This window comes from Callospermophilus lateralis, chromosome 10 (assembly GCF_048772815.1).
Source record: "Callospermophilus lateralis isolate mCalLat2 chromosome 10, mCalLat2.hap1, whole genome shotgun sequence".
NCBI classification, from domain to species: Eukaryota; Metazoa; Chordata; class Mammalia; order Rodentia; family Sciuridae; genus Callospermophilus; species Callospermophilus lateralis.
The window spans coordinates 97,441,976-97,463,716 of NC_135314.1; the positions used below are offsets into that span (position 1 = coordinate 97,441,976).

A 21,741-nucleotide genomic window follows, 5' to 3' on the forward strand; every position below is an offset into this window, starting at 1 on the left:
ACATGTGGACTATTTAATAGATTTTTCTGAATTCAGGAATTGTTATCATTCAAAATCAGACCAAGCCTGATATAATTCAAGTAAGACAGTCTTTTCTCCAAAGATACTCTTTGGATTTCTTTATTTTATTGTGTTATGAATACTAAATAAAAGTTAGGTAAAGTACTGTATTGAGTCTAAAAGAATTCCCATACTGTAGACTATTTCCTACAAGCCTTTAAAATATGATAAATTAATAAAGTATAATGGTTTAGTAATTGTTTTGTAGAATTTTATCACTTCCAAATGAAAAGTAATATCTTCTTTTGTTCATTAATAATGTTAAAAATTACCCTTAATTCCCTTTGCTGTTGATAGTAGAATGAATCAGACATAACTTTCCTATGTTCATATGTGAATATATGACCAGTGTAATTCCACATCATGTAGAACTACAAGAATTGGAAATTATACTCTATTTATGTATGATATGTTATAATACATTCTACTGTCATGTATAACTAAAAAAAAAAGATTCAAAAGAATTACCCCTTTGCTGTTGAAACTTTAGGATTTCACATATTTTTACTATGAAGTATTGTCTTTAGTATGATGTTATTATTTAGTAGTTCCTATAGCTATTCTTTGTTCAGATCAACTTAAAGACTCCTGAGAGTGTTTCACAATTGCTAGATAGCTAAGGAATTTCCCCCTTCCCCCCAGTGCCCCCAGAAAGCTCCTTATTCAGCTATATAGACCCAGATGTCTAGGAATAAATATGCTTTTAGCAGGAGAAAACTTTTCTGGTCACTAGATAAGAGGTTTCTGTCCATTACTTTGTTGCTAAGGAAATGAAGGTATTTCTGCTTTCTAATTTGATTATTTTATATATGTTGTCACATGTCTTTGTTTTGACCCTGTGTGTAGTATTAGAGGGGGGGAGAAGATTCCTGGTCATGGTTTGGTAGTTTTATAGCTTTGTTTTAAAGGTGCTCATAAAATTACCTTAACTTTAACTCCCTCCTAGGGATCCTAAGTGATAAAATGGGATCAAAAAAAAGTGGGAGGGGGGAATCTTTTGTAATCTTCGAATTTTATGATGGTACATGTAGAACTTACATAAACATCAGGTATTAGTAAGTGTATTATTCAAGTCATAGTTAATGCTATTTAAATTATAATTAGGTTTATAGATAGTAACCATTATCAAAAATTAAAAACCTAAATACCATTCACTACTTTTTAACTCTTATAAATACCAAAATATGGTTAGCTAGTAATAAAACCTGAATTTCATCAGATTTCAATGAGTTTGAAAGGTAACTCTTTATCTTTAGAAGACAGAATGTAAGAAATCAAATTATTTAAAAATGTTTTGAAACAGGAAATTTCAATTAAAAATTTGTAATTAAATTGAATTTGATCCAGTTAACTACTTAACAGTAGTTAACTGGTAGTTTAGAATATATCCAAAAAAAGGCTAAAACAATATTAAACTTACATAAATATCCTGTATCATTAAGGCTTTACTATATTTATTTTTACTAAACTGGGGCTCTTAAATATCTTTCTTTTCCTCTATTTTTGTTTTTCTCCCTAAACATGAAAGTTGTACGTTTCATGATTATCAGCAGAATAGGTTTCCACATGAAAATGACATCCATCAAAATCATGCTTTCAACGAGGAGAAAACAGACCTTTTAAATCTTGGTCTGAAAAACAACTCCATGTATTGTGAAGATAACCTAAAAGGTAATTTTTTTTATTGTTGCTTAATATTATTAACAATGAATGTTAATAAAACCAAAGATACTGTAATATATAAAAGTTTTGCTGATTATTCTGTTTATTTTAAAACCAGAAAATTTAGCACTTAGAAGATAATTGGTTGAAAACATATAATTTTCTACAAATATAAGTCTTCTTAGACAATGGACAACAGTGTTTGTGTTCATAAGAAAAATAAGCCAATTTAGGATTCTCTAAAAGTTATTCTGGACTGAACTAACATTTCAGAAATTACATGAAAAATGCTTTAGTGACAACAGCTTGATTGACACCCTGTGGTTCTCATATTAAATATATCCTCACAATATTTTCATTTACTGTAAAACTTTATGTAAGAGATAAACCTAAACAAATCGTCTTATTTATATTTCAGTGTTATTATTACTAGTAGTTCCTTTGGATTCTAGTATGCTGTGTGCAAGTGTCTGGATTCACTTTTTTGATTGTGAGATCATCATTTAGAGGACCACAGGAAAGTATCCTAGCCTGTGAGTCAGAATTTGCTTTCCTATCTTCTTTCCAGATAGGAAATCAGGGTTTTACCTTGAAATCATCATTTACTTTCTTAGATTTCACTTTTCTAAGCTAAAATGTAAGAATCAGATAATTTTGGGGTTTCCTTTTCAACATTATATTTTATCTACCTAGAATTTTCATAAAAAAACAATGAATATATCTTAGATGAAATCTTTGAGAGATACTGAAGGATATTATTTAAAGTAACTGTTGTAAAACTAATGATTACTTTCCAATTGGCAGGAAAGAGTACAGAATAGAAGTAGACTTATGTCAATCTCACTGGTTTTACTATTTCAACTACCAAGCCTCTGAAAAGTTATGGCTGAGTATAAACTGTATCTACTTTGGAACTTAAAATTTATAGGGCTCCAAATTTGGTCCAGAAAATAAATGTTATTTGACTGAGAATAGCACATGATGTTTCAATTGCCTTTGTGAAAAAAGTGAAGATAAAAATTGGATTAAGTGTTACTTTAAAGATTTTTTAAAAACTTATTTATTCTAATTTGTTATACATGACAGCAGAATGCATTTCAATTCATAGTACATATATAGAGCACAATTTTTCACGTCTCTGGTTGTACACAAAGTGTAGAGTCACACTATTTGTGTGAACTTAGGGTATGATATCGATCTCATTACACCATCTTTCCTACCCCCATGCCCTCACTCCTTTCTCCTCCCACCCCTTGACCTATCCAAAGTTCCTCCAGTCCTCCCATCTTCCCTGTTATTATGGGTCAGCATCTACATATCAGAGAAAACATTTGGCCTTTGGGTTTTTGGATTGGCTTATTTCATTTAACACAATATTCTCCAACTCCATCCATTTACCTGCAAATGCCATAATTTTATTCTCTTTTAATGCTGAATAATATTCCATTGTGTATATATACCACATTTTTCTTTATCCATTCATCTACTGAAGTACATCTAGGTTGGTTCCACAGTTTAGTTATTGTGAATTGTGCTGCTATAAACATTGATGTGGCTGTGTCCCTGTAATATGCTGTTTTTAAGTTCTTTGAGAATAGACTGAGGAGTGGGATATCTGGGTCAAATGGTGGTTCCATTCCCAGCTTTCCAAGATTCTCCATACTGCTTTTCATATTGCCTGCACCAATTTGCAGTCCCACCAGCAATGTATGAGTGTGCTTTTTCACCCACATCCTTGCCAACATTTATTGTTGCTTGTATTCTTAATAACTACCATTCTGACTGTAGTGAGATGAAATCTTAGAATAGTTTTGATTTACATTTCTGTAATTGCTAGAGATGTTGAACATTTTTTCATATATTTGTTGATTGATTGTATATCTTCTTCTGAGAAGTATCTATTCAGTTCCTTGGCTCATTTATTGATTGGGTTATTCGACTTTTTGATGTTAAGATATTTGAGTTCTTTATATATTCTAGAGACTACTGCTGTATCTGACGTGCATGTGGTAAGGATTTGTTTCCAATTAGTAGGCTCTCTATTCACCTCACTGATTGTTTCTTTTGCTGAGAAGAAGCTTTTTAGTTTGAATCCATCCCATTTATTGATTCTTGATATTAATTCTTGTGCTAGAACAGTCTTTTTATTTTAATTTTTAAAATAGTTTTTTTTTCATAGACAGTCCATGAACATGGTACAAAATTCATCAGTTAAATCATTGAAATATAGTGAAAGTAAGTTTTCTTCTCCAGAGGCAGTCATTGTTTCTAATTTCGAAAGTATCTTTCTGGAAATACTCTTCACATAAATAAACATATATGCAATTACTGTATATTCCTTCCCACCCCTGCATACTGTGCCATAAAGTTCTACATCTTGTCACTTGGCAATGTATTTTATAGATAGTTCCATATTAATATATGTAGAGCTATTCATTCTTTTCAATAGCCTGTAGTATTCCATTATGGAAGTACCGCACTGGCTTAACTAGCTTGCTACTAATGTACACTTAGGTTGTTTTACAATCTTTTGATGGATATATGTTTTTTTTTAAATTAATTTTTTAAAAATTATATGTGACAGAGGAATGCATTACAATTCATATTACACATATAGAGCACAATTTTTCATATCTCTGGTTGTATACAAAGTAGTTTCATACTAATTTGTGTCTTCATAGATGTACTTTGGATATAGGAATCTTATTAAGAAAGTTGGGGCCTAATATGACATAATGGGAATTTGGGCCTACTTTTTCTTCTATTAGACACAGGGTCTCTGGTTTAATTTTTAGGTCCTTGATCTACTTTGAGTTGAGTTTTGTGCATGGTGAGAGATAGGGGTTTACTTTCATTTTGTTCCATTGGGATTTCTAATTTTCACAGCACCATTTATTGAAGAGGTTATCTTTTCTCCAATGTAAATTTTTGGCACCTTTGTCAAATATAAGATAACTGTAATTAAGTGGGTTAGTCTCTGTATCCTCTATTCTGTACCATTGGTCTACCAGTCTGTTTTGGTGCCCAATACCATGCTGTTTTTGTTACTATTGCTCTGTAGTATAGTTTAAGTTCTGGTAAAGTGATGCCACCTGCTTCACTCTTCCTGCTAAGGATTGCTTTAGTTATTCTGAGTCTCTTATTTTTCCAGATGAATTTCATGAGTGCTTCTTCTTTTTCTATGAGGAATATCATTGGGATTTTGATCGGAATTGCATTAAATCTGTATAGTGCTTTTGGTAGTATGGTCATTTTGACAATATTAATTCTGCCTATCAAAGAACATGGTAAATCTTTTTATCTTCTAAGGTGTTCTCTAATTTCTTTCTTTAGCATTCTGTAGTTTCGTTGTAGAAGACTTTCACCGCTTTCATTAAGTTGATTCCCAAGTATTTTATTTTATTTATTTTATGCTATTGTAAATGGGGTAGTTTTCCTTGTTCCCTTTCCGAGGATTTGTCACTGATATACAGAACTGCCTCTGATTTATGGGTGTTGATTTTGTATCCTGCTACTTTGTTGAATGCATTTACTAGTTCTAGAAGTTTTCTGATGGAATTTCTTTGGTCTTCAAGGTATAGAATCATATCATTGGCAAATAGTGCCAATTTGAGTTATTCTTTTCCTATGCATATGCCTTTAATTTCTTTCTTCTGTCTAATTGCTCTGGCCAGTGTTTCAAGGACTATGTTAAATAGAAGTGGTGAAAGAGGAGGGCATCCCTGTCTTGTTCCAGTTTTTTGAGGGAATGCTTTCAATTTTTCTCCATTTAGAATGATGTTGGCCTGGGGCTTAGCATATAGATGGCTTTTATGATGTTGAGATATGTTCGTATTATCCCTATTTTTCTAGTGTTTTGAACATGAAGGGGTGCTGTATTTTGTCGAATGCTTTTGCTGCATCTATGAAATTATCATATGATTCTTATCTTTAAGTTTGTGATGTGATGAATTACATTTATTGATTTCCATATATTGAACCAACCTTACATCCCTGCAATGAACCCCCCCTTGATTATGGTGTACTATCTTTTTGATATGTTTTTGTATTCAATTTGCAAGAATTTTATTGAGAATCTATGTTCATTAGAGATATTGGTCTGAAGTTTTCTTTCTTTCTTTCTTTTCTTTTTTTTTTTTTTGTGTCTTTGTCTGGTTTTGGAATCAGGATGATATTGGCCTCATAGAATGAATTTGGAAGTGTTCCCTCTTTTTTTTATTTCATTAAATAATTTGAGAAATATTGATATTAATTCTTCTTTTAAGGTCTTGTGGGACTCAGTTGTTTATCCATCCAGTCCTGGGCTTTTCTTTGTTGGTAGGCTTCTGGTGGCATCTTCTATTTCACTGCTTGAAGTTATCTGTTTAACTTATGTATATTATTCTGACTCTGGGCAAATAATATGACTTTAGAAATTTGTCACTACCTTCAGTATTTTCTATTTTATTGGAGTACAAATTTTGAAAATAATTTCTAGTTATCTTCTGTATTTCTGTAGTGTCTGTTGTGACAGTTCCTTTTTCAACACAGATATTAGTAATTAGAGTTTTCTTTCTCCTATTTGTTAGCATGCCTAAAGATCTGTCAATTTTATTTATTTTTTAAAAGAACCATCTTTTTGTTTTGTAAATTTTTCAATTGTTTCTTTTCTTTCAATTTCATTGATTTTAGCTCTGATTTTAACTATTTCCCATCTACCACTGCTTTTGGTGTTGATTTGTTCTTCTTTTTCTAGGATTTTGAGATGTAGTGTTAAATCATTTATTTCTTGACTTTTTCTTCTTTCTTCATGAACTTCATGCAATGAACTTTCCTCTTAGTTCTGCTTTCATCATATTCCAGACATTTTGATATGTTGTATAAGTATTCTCTTACCTCTAAGAATTTTTTTAATATTCTCTTTGATGTCTTTTGGAACCCATTATTCATTCAATAGCATATTAGTTAGGCTCCAGTTATTAGAATAGCTTCTATTTTTTAAATTTTATCATTGATTTCTAATTTTATTCCATTATGATCTGATAGAATGCAGGGTAGTATTTCTACTTTTTTGTATATGATAAGCGTTGTTTTGTGACATAATATATGGTCTATTTTAGAGAAGGATCCATGTATTGCTGAGAAGAAAGTGTATTCACTTGTTGATTGATGAACTATTCTCTATATGTCTGTTAAGTCTAAGTTATTGATTGTATTATTTAGTTCTATAGTTTCTTTGTTTAGCTTTTGTTTGAAAGATATATCCAGTGGTGTAAGAAGTGTTCTGAAGTCACCCAGAAATATTCTATTGTGGTCTATTTGACTCTTGAACTTGAGAAGTTCATTTGATATATCTAGATGCTCCATTGTTTGGGGCATATATATTTATAATTGTTATGTCTTGTTGATGTATGGTTCCCTTAAACAGTATGAAATATCCCTCTTTATCCCTTTTGAATAACTTTGGCTTGATGTTTACTTTATTTGATATAAGGATGGAAACCCCTGCTTTTTGCTGTACACCATGTCAGTGGTATGTTTTTCCCAATCTTTCACCTTTCAACCACAGACTTGTGGATATCTTTTCCTATGAGATAAGTTCCTTCAGTATATTATGAGTATTTTTTAATCCAGTCTGCCAGTCTGTCTTTTATTGGTGAGTTTAGGCCATTAATGTTCAGGGTTATAATTGAGACATTTCCTGGTCATTTTTGTTTATTTTTGGTATCTAACTTGACTTGGTCTCTCCTTTGATTGGTTTTTCCTTTAGTGTAATACTTTTATTTGCTTATTTTCATTTTTGTTTTTCAATTCCTCTTCATGAAATATTTTGCTGAGGATGTTCTGTAGTGCAGGCTTTCTAGTTGTAAATTCTTTTAATTTTTGTTTCTCATGGAAGGTTTTTATTTTATCGTCAAATATAAAGCTTAATTTTGCTGGATATAAGATTCTTGGTTGATATCCATTTTCTTTCAGAGCTTGGTATATGTTGTTTCAGGGTCTGGGTTGAAAAATCTGCAGATATCCTAGCTGGTTTTCCCCTATATGTAATCTGATCTCTCTCTCTCTTATGGCTTTTAAAATTCTCTCCTTATTCTGTATGCTAGACATTTTTATTATTATGTGTCTTAGTGTGGATCTGTTGTGATTTTGTACATTTGGTGTCCTAATAAGCCTCTTGTATTTAATTTTCCAATTCATTCTTTATGTTTGGAAAATTTTCAGATATTATTTCATTGAAGAGAGTGTTCATTTCTTTGGTTTGGAACTCTGTGCCTTCCTCTATCCCAATAATTCTTAAATTTGGTCTTTTTATGTTATCCTATAATTCTTGAATGTTCTGCTCAGGGCTTCTTAGTATTTCACTGTGTGGTCAACATTATTTTCAAGATTATATATTTTTGTCTTCATTGTCTGAAGTTCTGTTTTTCAAGTGATCTAATCTGTTGGTGGTGCTTTCTGTTGAGTTTTTAACTTGGTTTATTGTTTTATTTCAAGAATGTGTGTGTATGTGTGTGTGTGTGTGTTTTCAGGACCTCTGTCTCCTTATTGAAGAAATCTTTTGCTTCCTGTATTTGTTTATGTAGCTCATTGTCAAAATGGTCTTTCGCTGCTGTATTTGCTCTCTCATATCATACTTTAATTCACAGAACATATTAATTATGTGTATCCTTGAACTCCTTCTCTGTAGTTTCTTTTGTTATGCTGGCCATGGATTCTAATAATGTAGTATCTTTGTTTGTATGAGGCACTTTCTTCCCTTGTTTTTTCATGTTGTTCGTGTGTTTTCCTTTCTAGCACTGAAGATCCAAGGCATTACAGTTTTTACTCTATAGGCTTATAGTGTTCTTTCAGGGTTCCAATATATCTCCATTAAGGGTCAGAACAATATTAACAGATCCCAATACAAACAATATAAAGCTTTAGACCAAATAACTGCTATTAAGATGTTTACAGTTTTGTCCTAATATACAGAAATGGTGAGTTTAAGTATTATCTACAATAAAAACAGTAGGTTTGCAAAAGGGTCTATAGTTTCTATAGTTTTTTGGTGGACAAAAAGAGAACTGGGGGTGAGTTGTAGGATGAGATATTAAGGAGGTAGGATGTGAGGATATTGAGTTATTAGATCTTAGAAAGCATGAAAGAGAGGGATCCAAAGAAGTTGGTTAGCAGCAGGAGAAGAGAGAAAGTGATTTTGGGAAGACAAGTAAGTAGGAAGACAATAAAGAGTACAAAAAACAAACATGAATATTAAGAAAAATTAAAAATATAAAAATAGGAGATAAAAAATATACAATACAACTGTAATATACTATACAGACATCCCAGTACTCAGTAGCTTAATTCATGAAAAGTACTTGGTTTCACTAATGTTGGGGATGTGAGGGTGGGAGGAGAGAGACATGAGAAAAAAAAAAAAAAGAAACTCAAGGAAGATACAGGTGAAAGGTGAGTGACTCACCTGAGATGGAAATTCAACCAAGAGATTTTATTGGGGGGCTGCCTGAAGGGGAAGAAAAGGAGAGGAAGAGAGCAGCAGCATGAGCCTGCAAGCTTCACCTTAAGAAGGATTGCTTAGGCGACTTGGCGCGGGTGCTGATTGGCAGGGTGACTCAGGAATGGGCGAGCAGACACTGTGTTCTGGGGGGATTTTGTCTCACGGGCATTTGTCAAGAAAACTTTTAACTTTGGCACCCTTTGGTTTGGTGCCCTTCGGCTTGGAGGGGCAGGGGTAAGGGATTATGTGATGTTTTTCTCCAGAGACAGAAACTTAACTTCAGCGGGGAGAAACCCAATGGGGGAAATAAAACAAAAAGGCAAGGTTTTCCACACACCCAACAACAGGATTGGGTTGTGGGGTTTTTTTTGGGGGGGGGGTATTTTTTAGTTGTTGATAGACCTTTATTTTATTTATTTATATGCTGTGCTGAGAATTGAACCCAGGGCCTCACACATGCCAAGCAAGTGCACTACTGCTGAGCCCCAGCTCCATCCCAAGGATTGTTTTTGTTGGAGATCAGTATCTTTCCTGCTTCCCTTCTCATCCAATAGGTGGGATTGTCTGTTGTTTGCTGGTATCTCCAACCTCAGGATGGTGAAGGTTTTTAGGGTAGGGGGGTTGGTTTGGGGGGCAGAGCTCCTGGAAGTGAGGCAGTAACAATTGTAGGTCCTCAATGGGAGACTGCATCCCAAGGATCTCTTTTGAGGTCCACTCATGTGATGTGGGTACCTGGTTTTATCTCCTTATGTCACTTGTAGACTTCAAAATTCCTGGTCTCTAATTTAGTCTCTAAACTGTGTCTCACTCACCCCCTCCCTTTCTGCTTTCCAGTTAGGAGCCTCTGTCTTCAGAGGTCTTGTGAGCTGCGCTCTGGGGGCTGTGCACATGTTGCAGAAAGCTGTTTTGTATTGGGCAGTTCAGGACCAGGTTTTGTGAGCTAGGGACAGGCCGCATAGCCACAAGCACTATGCTGGGTTAGCAGCTGCCAGGGAGAGGAGGGAGTTGGGGATTATTATAGGTACCTTGATATTGCTTCTAGGTGTCCTAAGCTGGGAGTTGTCCCTACTAAAGATGGTGACAAAGGTGTCCCAAGATGGAGGCGACTGCTTTCAGCAGTGGGGTGTCAGGTTCAGTGGAGCTGGTGGTGGTGTTGGGTGGTGTGTTCAGAGATGCAGTCTGTGGTGTGCAGTGTTGTGGCTGGCAGCTATCTCCAGATCCTGTATGGTGTCCCCAGGTGCAGGCTACCGCATGTAGGAGACGATGGCAGTGGTTGCAGTGTTCCAAGATGGAGGCGACCAGAGGAGCCCCATGTTGGTAGATGGGGGTCCACATAGAGTGGAGGCTGGAGGTCCTGTGTGGGAGCGGCGTCCAGTATTCCTTCAAGGGTGGCAGCCAGGAGTCCTGTGTGGGTGCTGATGCCAGTGGTCCTGCTCTGGCACAGCTGCTGGAGGTCCTGTGTGGGTGAATAGCCAGGAATCCTACGCTGACGCTGAGCTCTGGAGACCTGTGTAGGCACAGTGGCTGTTCCTGTGCGGGAGCAGCTGTTGGGTGTCCTTTAATAACTCACATGGAAGCAGCATTCTCACTACTTAAATCTCAGGTCATAGAGTGACACAGAATGAAGCCTGCCTCTAGCTGGTCATCTTAGATCTCTTTAAAGATATTTTTTAAAATTTATTATGGAGATCCATTTTTGGTTCGCATCAAACCTGAACAGAAATTACAGAGAGCTGCTATATGTCTTTTGTCCCCAAATATGCACAGCTTCCCTCACTGTCAACCTTCCACACTAAAAAGCTCATTTCTTTGTAGCCCTGTAAAATATTCTGTTGTACATGTGTATGCTTATTTATCCATTGACCTATTGAAGGATGTCTTGATTGCTTCCAAACTTTGAGTATTATTAACACAGCTTCCATTAACATGCATATGTGGGTAAAAACCCATTAGACATAAGTTTTCTTGGTATTTCATGGGAAAATACCAAGAAGGATGTTTCTTGGATCTCATGCAAGAGTATGTTTAGTTCTGTATGAAATTGCCACTGTGTCTACCAGAGTGGCTATCCTGTTTTACATTTCCATGAGTATTTGACAAGAATTTCCATTGACCTATATCCTTATCAACATTTGATATTTTCAGTGTTTTAGAGTTTTGCTATTGTAATTATTGTGTAGTAGTAACTCATTGTTTTGTTTTCAATTTATTAATGGCATATGAGGTTGAACTTTCTTGGTGTGCTTATTTGCCTTCTGTATATCTTCTTCATTGAGTTATCTGTTTATAATTTTGTCTATTTTTAAATTGGTTGCTTTGTTATTCTTCAATTTTAAGAGTTCTTTGTATATTTTGGATAACAATCCTTTATCAAACATGTCTTTTACAAATGTCTTCTGTCAGTCTGTGGATTGTCACCTCATTCTCCTAAAAGTATTTTTTCATGAGCGAAAGTCTTTAATTTTAATGAAGTTCATCTTATTATTTCTTTGGCATTGTGTCTCAAAATTTATTGCCACATGCAGGATCATCTATGTCTTATTCTGTGTTTTGCATTTTATATATAGGTCTATTCTCCATTTTGAGTTCATTTTTGTGAAAGTTGCAAAGTCTGTGTCTGTGTTCATTTTTTTTTTTCTTGTGTGGTTAACCAATTGCAGCACCACCATCATTTGTTGAAAAGACAATCTTCTCTTCAATAGAAGTCTTTGCTCCTTTTTCAGAGATTACTTAGTTTTATTTATTTATGTATTCTGGGTCTTGTGTGGTCTTCATTGATCTTTTTTATCTATTTTTACTAATACCAAGCTATCTAATTATTGTATATTTATAGTAATAGTTGAAGTTGGATGGTGTCAGTCCTCTAACTGCTCTTTCCTTAATATTGTGTTGGCTCTTTGGCTTTGTTTTCCTCTCCATATAAACTTTAGAATGAATTTGTCAATAGTCACCAAATTAAACTAGGAGTTCTATTGAGATGACATGAAATCTACAGAATTGACATCTTTAAATATTGAATCTTCTTATCCAGAAACATGAAATATTTGTCTAATTAGTTATTTGATATCTTTCATCAGAACCTTATAATTTTCTTTATATAGACCTTATACATATTCTATTAGATTTATACCTAGGTATTTTATTTTGGGGGGGTTGCTAATATAAATGGTCTTGAGTTTTCAGTTTTAAATCCAGTTATTCATTACTAGTTTATAGGAAAGAGATAGACTTTTATACTTTAATCTCATACTCTGCAGCATTGCTATAACTGGTTATAAGTTCAAGCCTGATTTGGGGTGATGCTTTCAGAATTTTCTACGTAGACAAGTCATCAGGGAATAAAGACAGATATCCTTATCATTTAGTGCCTTCATTTCCTTTCCCCATCTTATTGGATTAACTAGGACTTCTAGTACAATGTTGAAAAGGAAAGGAATTTTCTTATTCCTGATCTTAGCAGAAAAGCTCTTGTTTCTTATTATTAAGCATAAGGTTAGTGGTTAAGACATTTGGAGATGTTCTTTATCAAATTAAGGAAGTTCTCTTCTCTTTTCAAATGGCTGAGAGTTTTTATCACGAATAGGTGTTAGATTTTGTCAAATGCTTTTAACAGAATGCTTCACTATGATCATATGATTTTTTTCTTCAACCCAAGTGATTCATAAGAATAATTGGTTGTTGAGTATTGAATTAAGACACATAATATTTATAACACCATAGGGCTTTTTGTTTTTTTGGGGGGGGATACCAAGAATTGAACTCGAGGCACTTGATCACTGAACCACATCCAGTCCTATTTTTTTATACTTTATTTAGAGACAGGGTCTCACTGAGTTGCTCAGCACCTCACTTTTGCTGAGGCTGGCTTAGAACTCATGATTCTGCTGCCTCAGATTCCAGAGCTGCTGGAATTGCAGGCATGCACCACTGCACAGGCTTTCCATGAATAGACTAAGTTAAATATTTAAAAGGCTTCTTACATTGCATTTTAAACATTATTAAAAGACTATTTTTTCACTTTTTCGATGACAATGACTGTAGTAGAATTTTACAACCTTAAAATATTATTGAAGGTAGTTGTAGAAAATTCAACATAAGAAATGGCTTTTTTTTTCTAATGAAAAAATCAGATAATTTCTATAAAAATCAGATAATTTTAACAGAAGTATAGTACTACTGTAGAAGCCTTAATAATGTTCTTATAAACGTATTTTTCTGATGTACACATTATTTATTTCTCATAATATTTGTGATATTTAAGAACTGCTGTAGTCAGAAGTGAAAGTTCTACATACCATGTGTAATTACCATGAATGTAAACATTTGCACATAACAAGGAAATCTTTTGGTATGTAAAGCAGAATTCATATTATTGGAGAGATAAGTCTAGTCAAAGCCTCTACTATTTTAGGTAGTCTATTTATAGAGATATTTGTTTTGTAAAGAGAGTAAGGGATAATCAGATAAAGCTCTATTCAATACCAAAATAGCATATGTACTTTTATTTATAATAAAAACAAAGGAATGGAAAAATCATTAAAGAATTGTCATTCTTCAGAAAGTCTTAACCAGTATTTCACCACTCTGGCTGTGCTTTATAATCACCAGAAGAATTTGGTAGGGGAAAGGGGGAGAAAAGGCCAGCGCTTGAGTTTCACCTCCAGTGTCTGATTTAATTGGTTTGGGGTCAGGCCTATACACAGTCAATTTTAAAGAGCACCTTCACATGATTCCATTGTGTAGTAGATTGAAAACCAATTATCTACACCAAGTGATTTATTTAAAGCAGACTTAATGAGGTGGGTGACTAATATGATCTCGCTCATTTTGTAGCTTTCTAGAGGCAGGTGTCCCAGCTACACATTTTCTGTGCCTCCAACTGCTGCTGTTCTTTCACTGGGTAGATTCCCCTTTGCCCTCTCCTTATCACTAAGCATGCTAGGGAAAGGAGGTAAATTGTGGACTGTGGGAGGCCGACTAGCGCGTGACTTCATCTGTCTCCCTTTCTAATTGGTGTGTCATCATTGTCATAAGTCACTCTGTGATCTGGTTGCCTAGGTTACCCAGAAAATTGCCCCAGTCTTTTAGGGTGCTATTGACTGTGTCTTCGTGCATGGGCATGCCTTCCTATAGCCCCATGGGTGGAGCTATGCTCACCTATTACTTTGTAATATTACCTCTTGCCCTCTTTGGGATAGAATGTTCCAGGGAAACAGCCTTTGTGTGTCTTACTTCTCTTACTCTGCCTTTGGGTGTGACCTACCCAGATGTCAGTCAACCTGTTGATAGCAGACATCATGAAGCTAGACTCAGCCCCTTGAAACCTGACCCCTTGCCTCATTTGAATAGCTTTCTCCTCAATAAAAGGGGTCAGCATGTATTCTCTGTCTCTTTCTTCAGACTCTTAAGATCAGAGGAGCTGTCACAGCACCCCCCCCAACACACACACACACACACACACAAAAGGTATTTCTGTCTCTTGTGTGGTTATTTCTCGCAGCCTGGCAAATGGCATCCCTGGGTGGGTGAAAGGTCTGAGTGTTTAGGTAAATGGGACAAAGCAACAGTGGACAATGGTTTCATTTGCATTAATTCTTATGAATTGCAGTTGGAAAATCTCAGAAGAGATGGGGAAATGGGAACTGAACTGCAGACCAAAATAAAACTTTGTATTAATTTCAAGATTTCATTGCAAAAATAACATCTTGCCTCCTTCTATTAGTCCCATTACTAATGTTTGCCTGTATAAGTAAATTATGATTGCCATTTATGAACATAAGTATAGTAAAAGTATTTTGATGCTGAACCAATCAGGAAAGAAATTTGGATAAAATAAGGCTTTATTGGTAAAATTTTTATCACAAAATTTCTATTTTATTAACATTTAAATTAATTTATTTGAATCTCTTTACCTCTTGTAAATATGTGTTTTCAACAGCAGGAACTTCATATGTAGATTTTGACAACGTTATGGATCCTGATGTTTATTATCACAACATCGGAAAAATAGGGGAAAACAGCTCTTTTAAAGGAAATTTCAAAGACAAACAGATAGATACAGAAAATAACCAAAATTCTGATGATTCCTGTACATCTCTTGAGAGGAAGGATTCCTTGACAAATATAGATTTAGATAAACCTTCTGTTGAGGAGAAATTATCTCAACACATCAAAGAATCCTTGGAATCTAGCAATCTTCATGAAAGACCAAAATCTGAAGCTTCTAAAACTACAGAATCACCACTGGTAAATTTCTATTATGTTTATTATATTAACATTAGTATAAGGAATTTTCATAGGAAAATGTCACTTTGACATAACATGTTTTCAAATGCTATTTTCTATTGAAGTTAAAATGTGCTGCCTTTTATTATCATATGGTAGCTGAAGAGTAACTCATGTGAAGAATAAAACTCAATGACTTACAGGTCAGAATCTAATATGGTGAATGCCATTTTAACAAATTGTTTTCTGTAACAAATAATACTTTAAGGCCCACCTCATACACCATAGTAAGAGTGCTGTTGCTTTTACAAATGAAATTCATTCTTACAAATAATATAATAAATCCTACAGGTTTTGTTATATCTTGGTCAAAATGAAATAATGTATATACATAGATAGAACTAATTTCTGTGGATAATATAAGGGAAAGAAATTAATTCTTTAAGAATTAGGACTAATAAGGAAATGGTGGTGGATTTTTTTTTTTGTTCTGTTTCTTCTCAGAGTAGATAAACATAATGTAGCTCATTATTTTATTGTTGCCAGATTTTAAGACTAAAATTTATTCCTTAATGATATATAGTAGAGGTTTTCAGTAATTGTTATTATTAATAGTAAATTCTTTGGAAGTTGGGTTATCAAACATTTTCATAATCTTTAATAATTACTTAAGATATATCTCCAGAAACCTAAACTGAAATAATAACCCTAAGTACAGAAGAATGACTATTTGGGTTGCTGTTACTTTTCTTGGGCAATTGGCTTTCTCTGCCCACTTTGTAACTTATGTTGTATCTTTGTAAAATGAGAAATTGAGACCTCTGAAAAAACTTAGATCCCACTGAAATAAAATTCCACATGTGTATGATTTTGTCAAAATGGACCCAACTATATGTATAACAATAATGTATAACTATAATGCTCTAATAAAAAATGCTTAGATCCCTAAAGGAATGCATTAGAAGAAATAATCACATGTAAAACAAGATGAAAGGAAACTGATATATTAGATTTGGGGGTAGTTCAATCAGTACAACTTCTATCATGAAAAATGAAAATCTCAGGCATTCATTTAGTGTAGGTCTTTTTTATATAATTTGTTCTTTTTAGATATACATAACAATAGATTGTATTCTCACATATTATACATACATGGAGTATAATTTTTTCTAATTAGGATCCCATTCTTTTTTTTTTAACATTTGAATCAGATGGGGTATAATTTCTCATTTTCTGAGTATACAGGTTGTAGAATCACAAAGTGTAGGTCTTTATATACCTATTCAATATATTTGAAATCTCCAAGTTAAGAGATTAACGTCATTGTCAAATCATTCCTATTAATAATAGACTTATGTATTTGATAGAAGTAAATCCCAATGTCTTCTAGAAAGACCTTCCTTAGTTTATCCAACAATAGAATTCCCCAAATAAAGTTTCACCTTAGAAGAGCTTATATTCCCGATTTCCAAATGAAAACAAATGATCACTACATGAATTTCAGCAAATAAAACAGAAGAAAACCAATTTTCCAATTACCACAAGGTATTATGAAGATGACTTGATAAAACCTGCTCATACGGGTGGGGTTGGGCTGGGTTATAGGAAAAGCATCCTAACATACAGAGCCTACTCTTTAGTTCTGAATAGTAAGTCTGCCTAACCTACTAAGTTGTTGTCACAATGTTCTGGAAATTGGGTCCTTGGAATACTAATTTCAAATTAGTGATACTTAGACAACTGCTTTAGCTCTGAATAATAATCTCCTTTGTCTCTGACCAAGAAGTCTTGTATTGTTTGCCAGAAGATAGGGTAAAGATTTGCAAAGAGGATAAATTTCAGACCTTTCACAGTTCTTGAAGACAAATAGAAAGAGTAAGTTGACAGAAATAAATTTAAGCATATAAGTAATTAGAATAGCTGTGAACAGATTAAAGTGTGAACAGATTAAATTGTATAATCTGAAGTTAGATACAAATTCTAAGTTTGGATATAAAAACAATCTAGATGGTTGTTTTAAACCATAAACTTATTTAAAATTAAACATGAGGAAAAGTTTGAGAGTAAAGACAAGTACTAACTTTAAAAAATTAATGAGGACTTTAAGGTAATAAAGCATTACCAGGGCAAAGGGGATTACAATGTATATAAAATGAATTATTTATCAGGAAAATTAAATGAAATCTGAACTTGTAGGTATCTATTAATATAACCTCAGATATATTGTAGAAAAAATGGACAAAATTACATGATATTACTGACAGACCCATCAAACCAAAAGGATTTTTTAACTTGTGAAAATAGAGAAAATTTGACAATGTAAATCAGATTACAGGACAAAGTATTAACCCTGTAATAATTAGAGAATGTGTATTCTTTGCAGAAACACATGGAACGTTTACAAAATACAGTTTTATAACTCATTGCCAAAACAAAGCTACAAAGAAAGTCTCAACAAATCCTAAAGAAATTATATCAGATACTGTGTTTTCCAACCACAGTAAAATAAATTATAAGTTGATAACAAAATGGTAAGAAAATTAAACACAACTCAAATAAGTTTGGATTAAGAAATAAATCATAAAATAAATTTTAAATATTTGACATTGAATGACCCCAAACGATACACAATTAGTAGAAACCATACTTCAATTTTTGGATTTTGTCCTTTTTCTGGATATTTGATATGATATTTGCTCACAATACTGGGTAGTGACCTTGAGCTGTAGCTCAAAGTTAGTTACTTTACATTGTGATGTGTTGCTAAGCTGTGATGTTTGTCAGGTTACATGTATTAAATGCATTTTCAACTTTACAATGTTTTCATTTTAATGGTGGGTTTCTTGGGATGTAACCATTATAGTTTATGAAGCATATGTAACCATAAATGCAAGAAAATATGGAGTGAAAATTAATGAGTTATGAACCTGACTCATAAATAATAAAACAATGATAATTAACCAAACTCAAAGATATAGAAAAAAATAATGATGTTAAGTACAGAAATTACTAAGACAAAAAGCAATAAACAGTATCAATGCAATTAGAAGCTGTTTTTTAAAAGGTTAAAGTCTACCATATTAAGACTACGTATTAAGTTTGGACATGTTGACCAAAAAGATGAAGAAATTACAAATAAACAGTATATGTTAAGTCAGAACAGTGAATGATATAGTGTTCAAATTGTTAGTTACTTATAGCATTAAAACAGTACTTTCAAAAATTTTGAAAAAAAAGCTAGATTTTTATAAATATGACTTAAGTGCTCAAGTTTGGAGCTCAGTATTCAGAGGACTGGAGTGGGGAGGTAGGACATTTGAAGTGGTTAGTCATCATACAACGTGAAATTTCTCACTAGATGACTTTCTAGCCTCCTCAATTTTAAGAAATAAAATTATTTTCTTTAAAACTTGCATGTTTTATGATATTCTATTGTTGTAACACAAAATGGACTAGACACCATAAAAGCATTTCAACTAGCAGAATTCATCTATTGTCTTCTTAATTCCTTTCCTTTCATAAAGAAACAACAATTAAAAAAAAAGTAAGACATAGGTTAAGTTTTGGAGGTAAATTTTAATTAGTCACTAAAGAATTGATAATTTAAATTATTCAACCTCTTATGAAGAATAGAAAAGAAGAGAAAATTCCCCAATTATTTTCTGAGGCTAGTATAACATTAATAGAGAAACTGGGAAAAGATTATTTTTCAAAATACACATTTAGATGTCATAAAATAATAGCAAACCAAATCCAGTAACTTATGTGAAAAAGGAACTCAATTAGCTTTTTCTCAAAAATTCAGTAGCTCAATGGATGTGATAAAGCTTTTGATAAATGAAAAAAAATCAAATCATTAGTAAAGTACATCTCCCATAATGCTAATAAAAGACATTTTACAAAATACCATAGGTAATATAATCATAGATAGTCTATATAAAATGCAAAACAATGTACCAGTTAAAATGAAGGAAAGGGAACTTCTATCATACACATGGATACAGATCAAAAATATAATGTAAACATTTAACTGTGAAAAAATACATAGAGTGTAAGTGTGACATTTTTTTCTTTCTATACTTGGGGTTGAACCTAGGGACACTAACACTAAGTTACATCCTCAACCCTTTTTAAAATTTTTTATGTTTAGACTGGGTCTAAATAAATTGCTGACCTGGCCTTGAAGTAAGGATCCTGATCCTCTTGTCTCAGCCTCCTGAGTAGCTAGGATTTTAGGAGTGCCAGAGAACCTAGCTCAGTTTTTGCAAACATTTAAGATAATTGTAACTTTTATGAATACACTCAGAAATGATAGTAATCAGAAACATGCATTGGAATAGGATATGTTAATGTCAACATAAATATCTACAAAGTCTAAAAGGTTTTGTGGTACAAATATCTGGAGCATATTAATTTGACAAAATTATGTGTCATATATTTACATTTTAAAAGTACTTCACAATTAAAACAAAAATTTTACAATGTTGCTAACTGTCGTTTGATTCCTGAAATTACTATTATAAAAATGTGCTTTTTTTAAGGTGGTGAGTGATTACATAATTGAGTACAGTGATTTACACATAGTAAGTGTTCAGGAAGTCATTATTGAAATTTATGAAAACATCCTCAACAGATTTGTTTGAGAGCCTAAAGAGAATTTTTTAATATTATCCATCTGGTTGTTAAAATGATTCAGTGTAGCCTAACTATCTTGATTTTGGCTTAGTACAGCATGTTTGTTCCTTAGCTATTTTTCAGGAAGACAGTAGTTACCCACAATTTTAGGTGAGGACAGTCCCAAGTCCATGTCATCAATAGTCAGGTGATGTTTTGGAGAGGACTACATATTCCTTTGCTCTCATATTTCCAAGGGGAGAGAATAAGCTTCACCTGAAGGAGACTGCAGTTTTCCAATGAACCATGCCAGTGAGTTTCTACAATCTTGTAGTCAGTTCTCTTCATGGAAAAAAAGAATAACTTTAGTGGTTAGAGATACTAGAGTTTGATATCATCAGGCATTCTTTACCAGGACAGGGATATTGCCTTAAAATAATTTAACTCATTATTCTGCTAATGTATTTCCTTCTCTCTGTACATGTATATCAGTCTCCTTTTGTGTAGGTATTTGCATCTGTTTCAGATGGCAATCTCCTTTATTTTGACCTCTTTTTTACCAGTAAGTTCTCAATGGTGTCTTATCCTTTCCTGCTTCTGTTATCCAAGTCTTCCTGGATAAATTCACTGTAAAAAGAAAGGAAACATGCATGCTTATTAGGCCCTGCCCATTTTCCAATCCAGTTTCCAAGGGTAGTGGGTTATTAATCCAGTAGGTAGTTAAACCAGTAACTTGTATCTCATCTTCACTTCCTGCAATTAATCATGGTCTGTCAAGAAAGGCTAAAACTTATATTGCATCCCCAATTCCCAGCAGTGTTCTTTTACTTCTTTTATATGAGCATACCATCCTATTTGATTTAGTTAGTTTTTTATTACTGTGATCAAAAAGACCTGAGAAGATCAATGTAGAGGAGGAAAAGTTTATTTGGGGCTCATGGTTTCAGAGGTCTCAGTCCATGGTTAGCCAATCCATTGCTCTGGGCCCAAGATGAGGCAGAACATCATGGTGGAAGGGCATGTTGGAGGACAGCAGCTCAGGACCTGGCAACTAGAAAGCAGGGAGAGAAAGAACTCCACTCACCAGTGATAAAATATATACCCTGAAAGCTGCTTCCCTGTAAGCTACCTCCTCCATCCACACCCTACCTGCTTACAGTTACCATCCAGTTAATTCATGTCAGTGGATTAATCCACCAATTAGGTCACAACTCTAACAATCTAATCATTTCATCTCTGAGTGTTCTTGTATTGTCTCACACATGAGCTTTTTGGGGATACCTCATATCTAAACTACAACATCAGTTTATAAGGTTTATCACTAAGTTTAAATATTTAGTAAAAGGTATATATTGTTTGTGTACATTCTATTTTTTTCCATTTATCATTTTAAATTGTTCAGAATATAATATATTCTGACAAAACCTAGATCACTTAACAATCTAGAAAAGCATTTAAAGATCTGGGATACATAAAGTTCTTACCAGCTTGAACCTGCTGAAATTTTCAAACACAGTAACTGTGGTAAAATGGCTTATGTGGTGCTTGTTTATTTCAATTAGGTCAGTCTGAATGTAGTTCTGGACTGTAGCAGAGTAGTTGTATGTAAAGCTTGACTTTTTCTCATGGGGGATATTGGATTGAAAGACATACTTTGTTGGAAGAATCTGTCAAAGAATTATAAAGGAGTCTTCAACAGA

At 33.5% G+C, this 21,741-nt stretch overlaps 1 protein-coding gene across 2 annotated transcripts in view; it reads left to right on the forward strand.

Moving 5' to 3' along the window:
• Zbbx (zinc finger B-box domain containing) overlaps window positions 1–21,741 on the forward strand; it is a 123,803-nt gene that overhangs the window by 69,387 nt on the left and 32,675 nt on the right. For both annotated transcript variants that reach the window (XM_076868296.2, XM_076868297.2), the window contains exons 13-14: window positions 1,589–1,731; window positions 15,141–15,448. In XM_076868296.2, coding sequence (XP_076724411.2) covers window positions 1,589–1,731; window positions 15,141–15,448 — 451 coding nt within the window. The remainder of the gene's footprint in view (window positions 1–1,588; window positions 1,732–15,140; window positions 15,449–21,741) is intronic.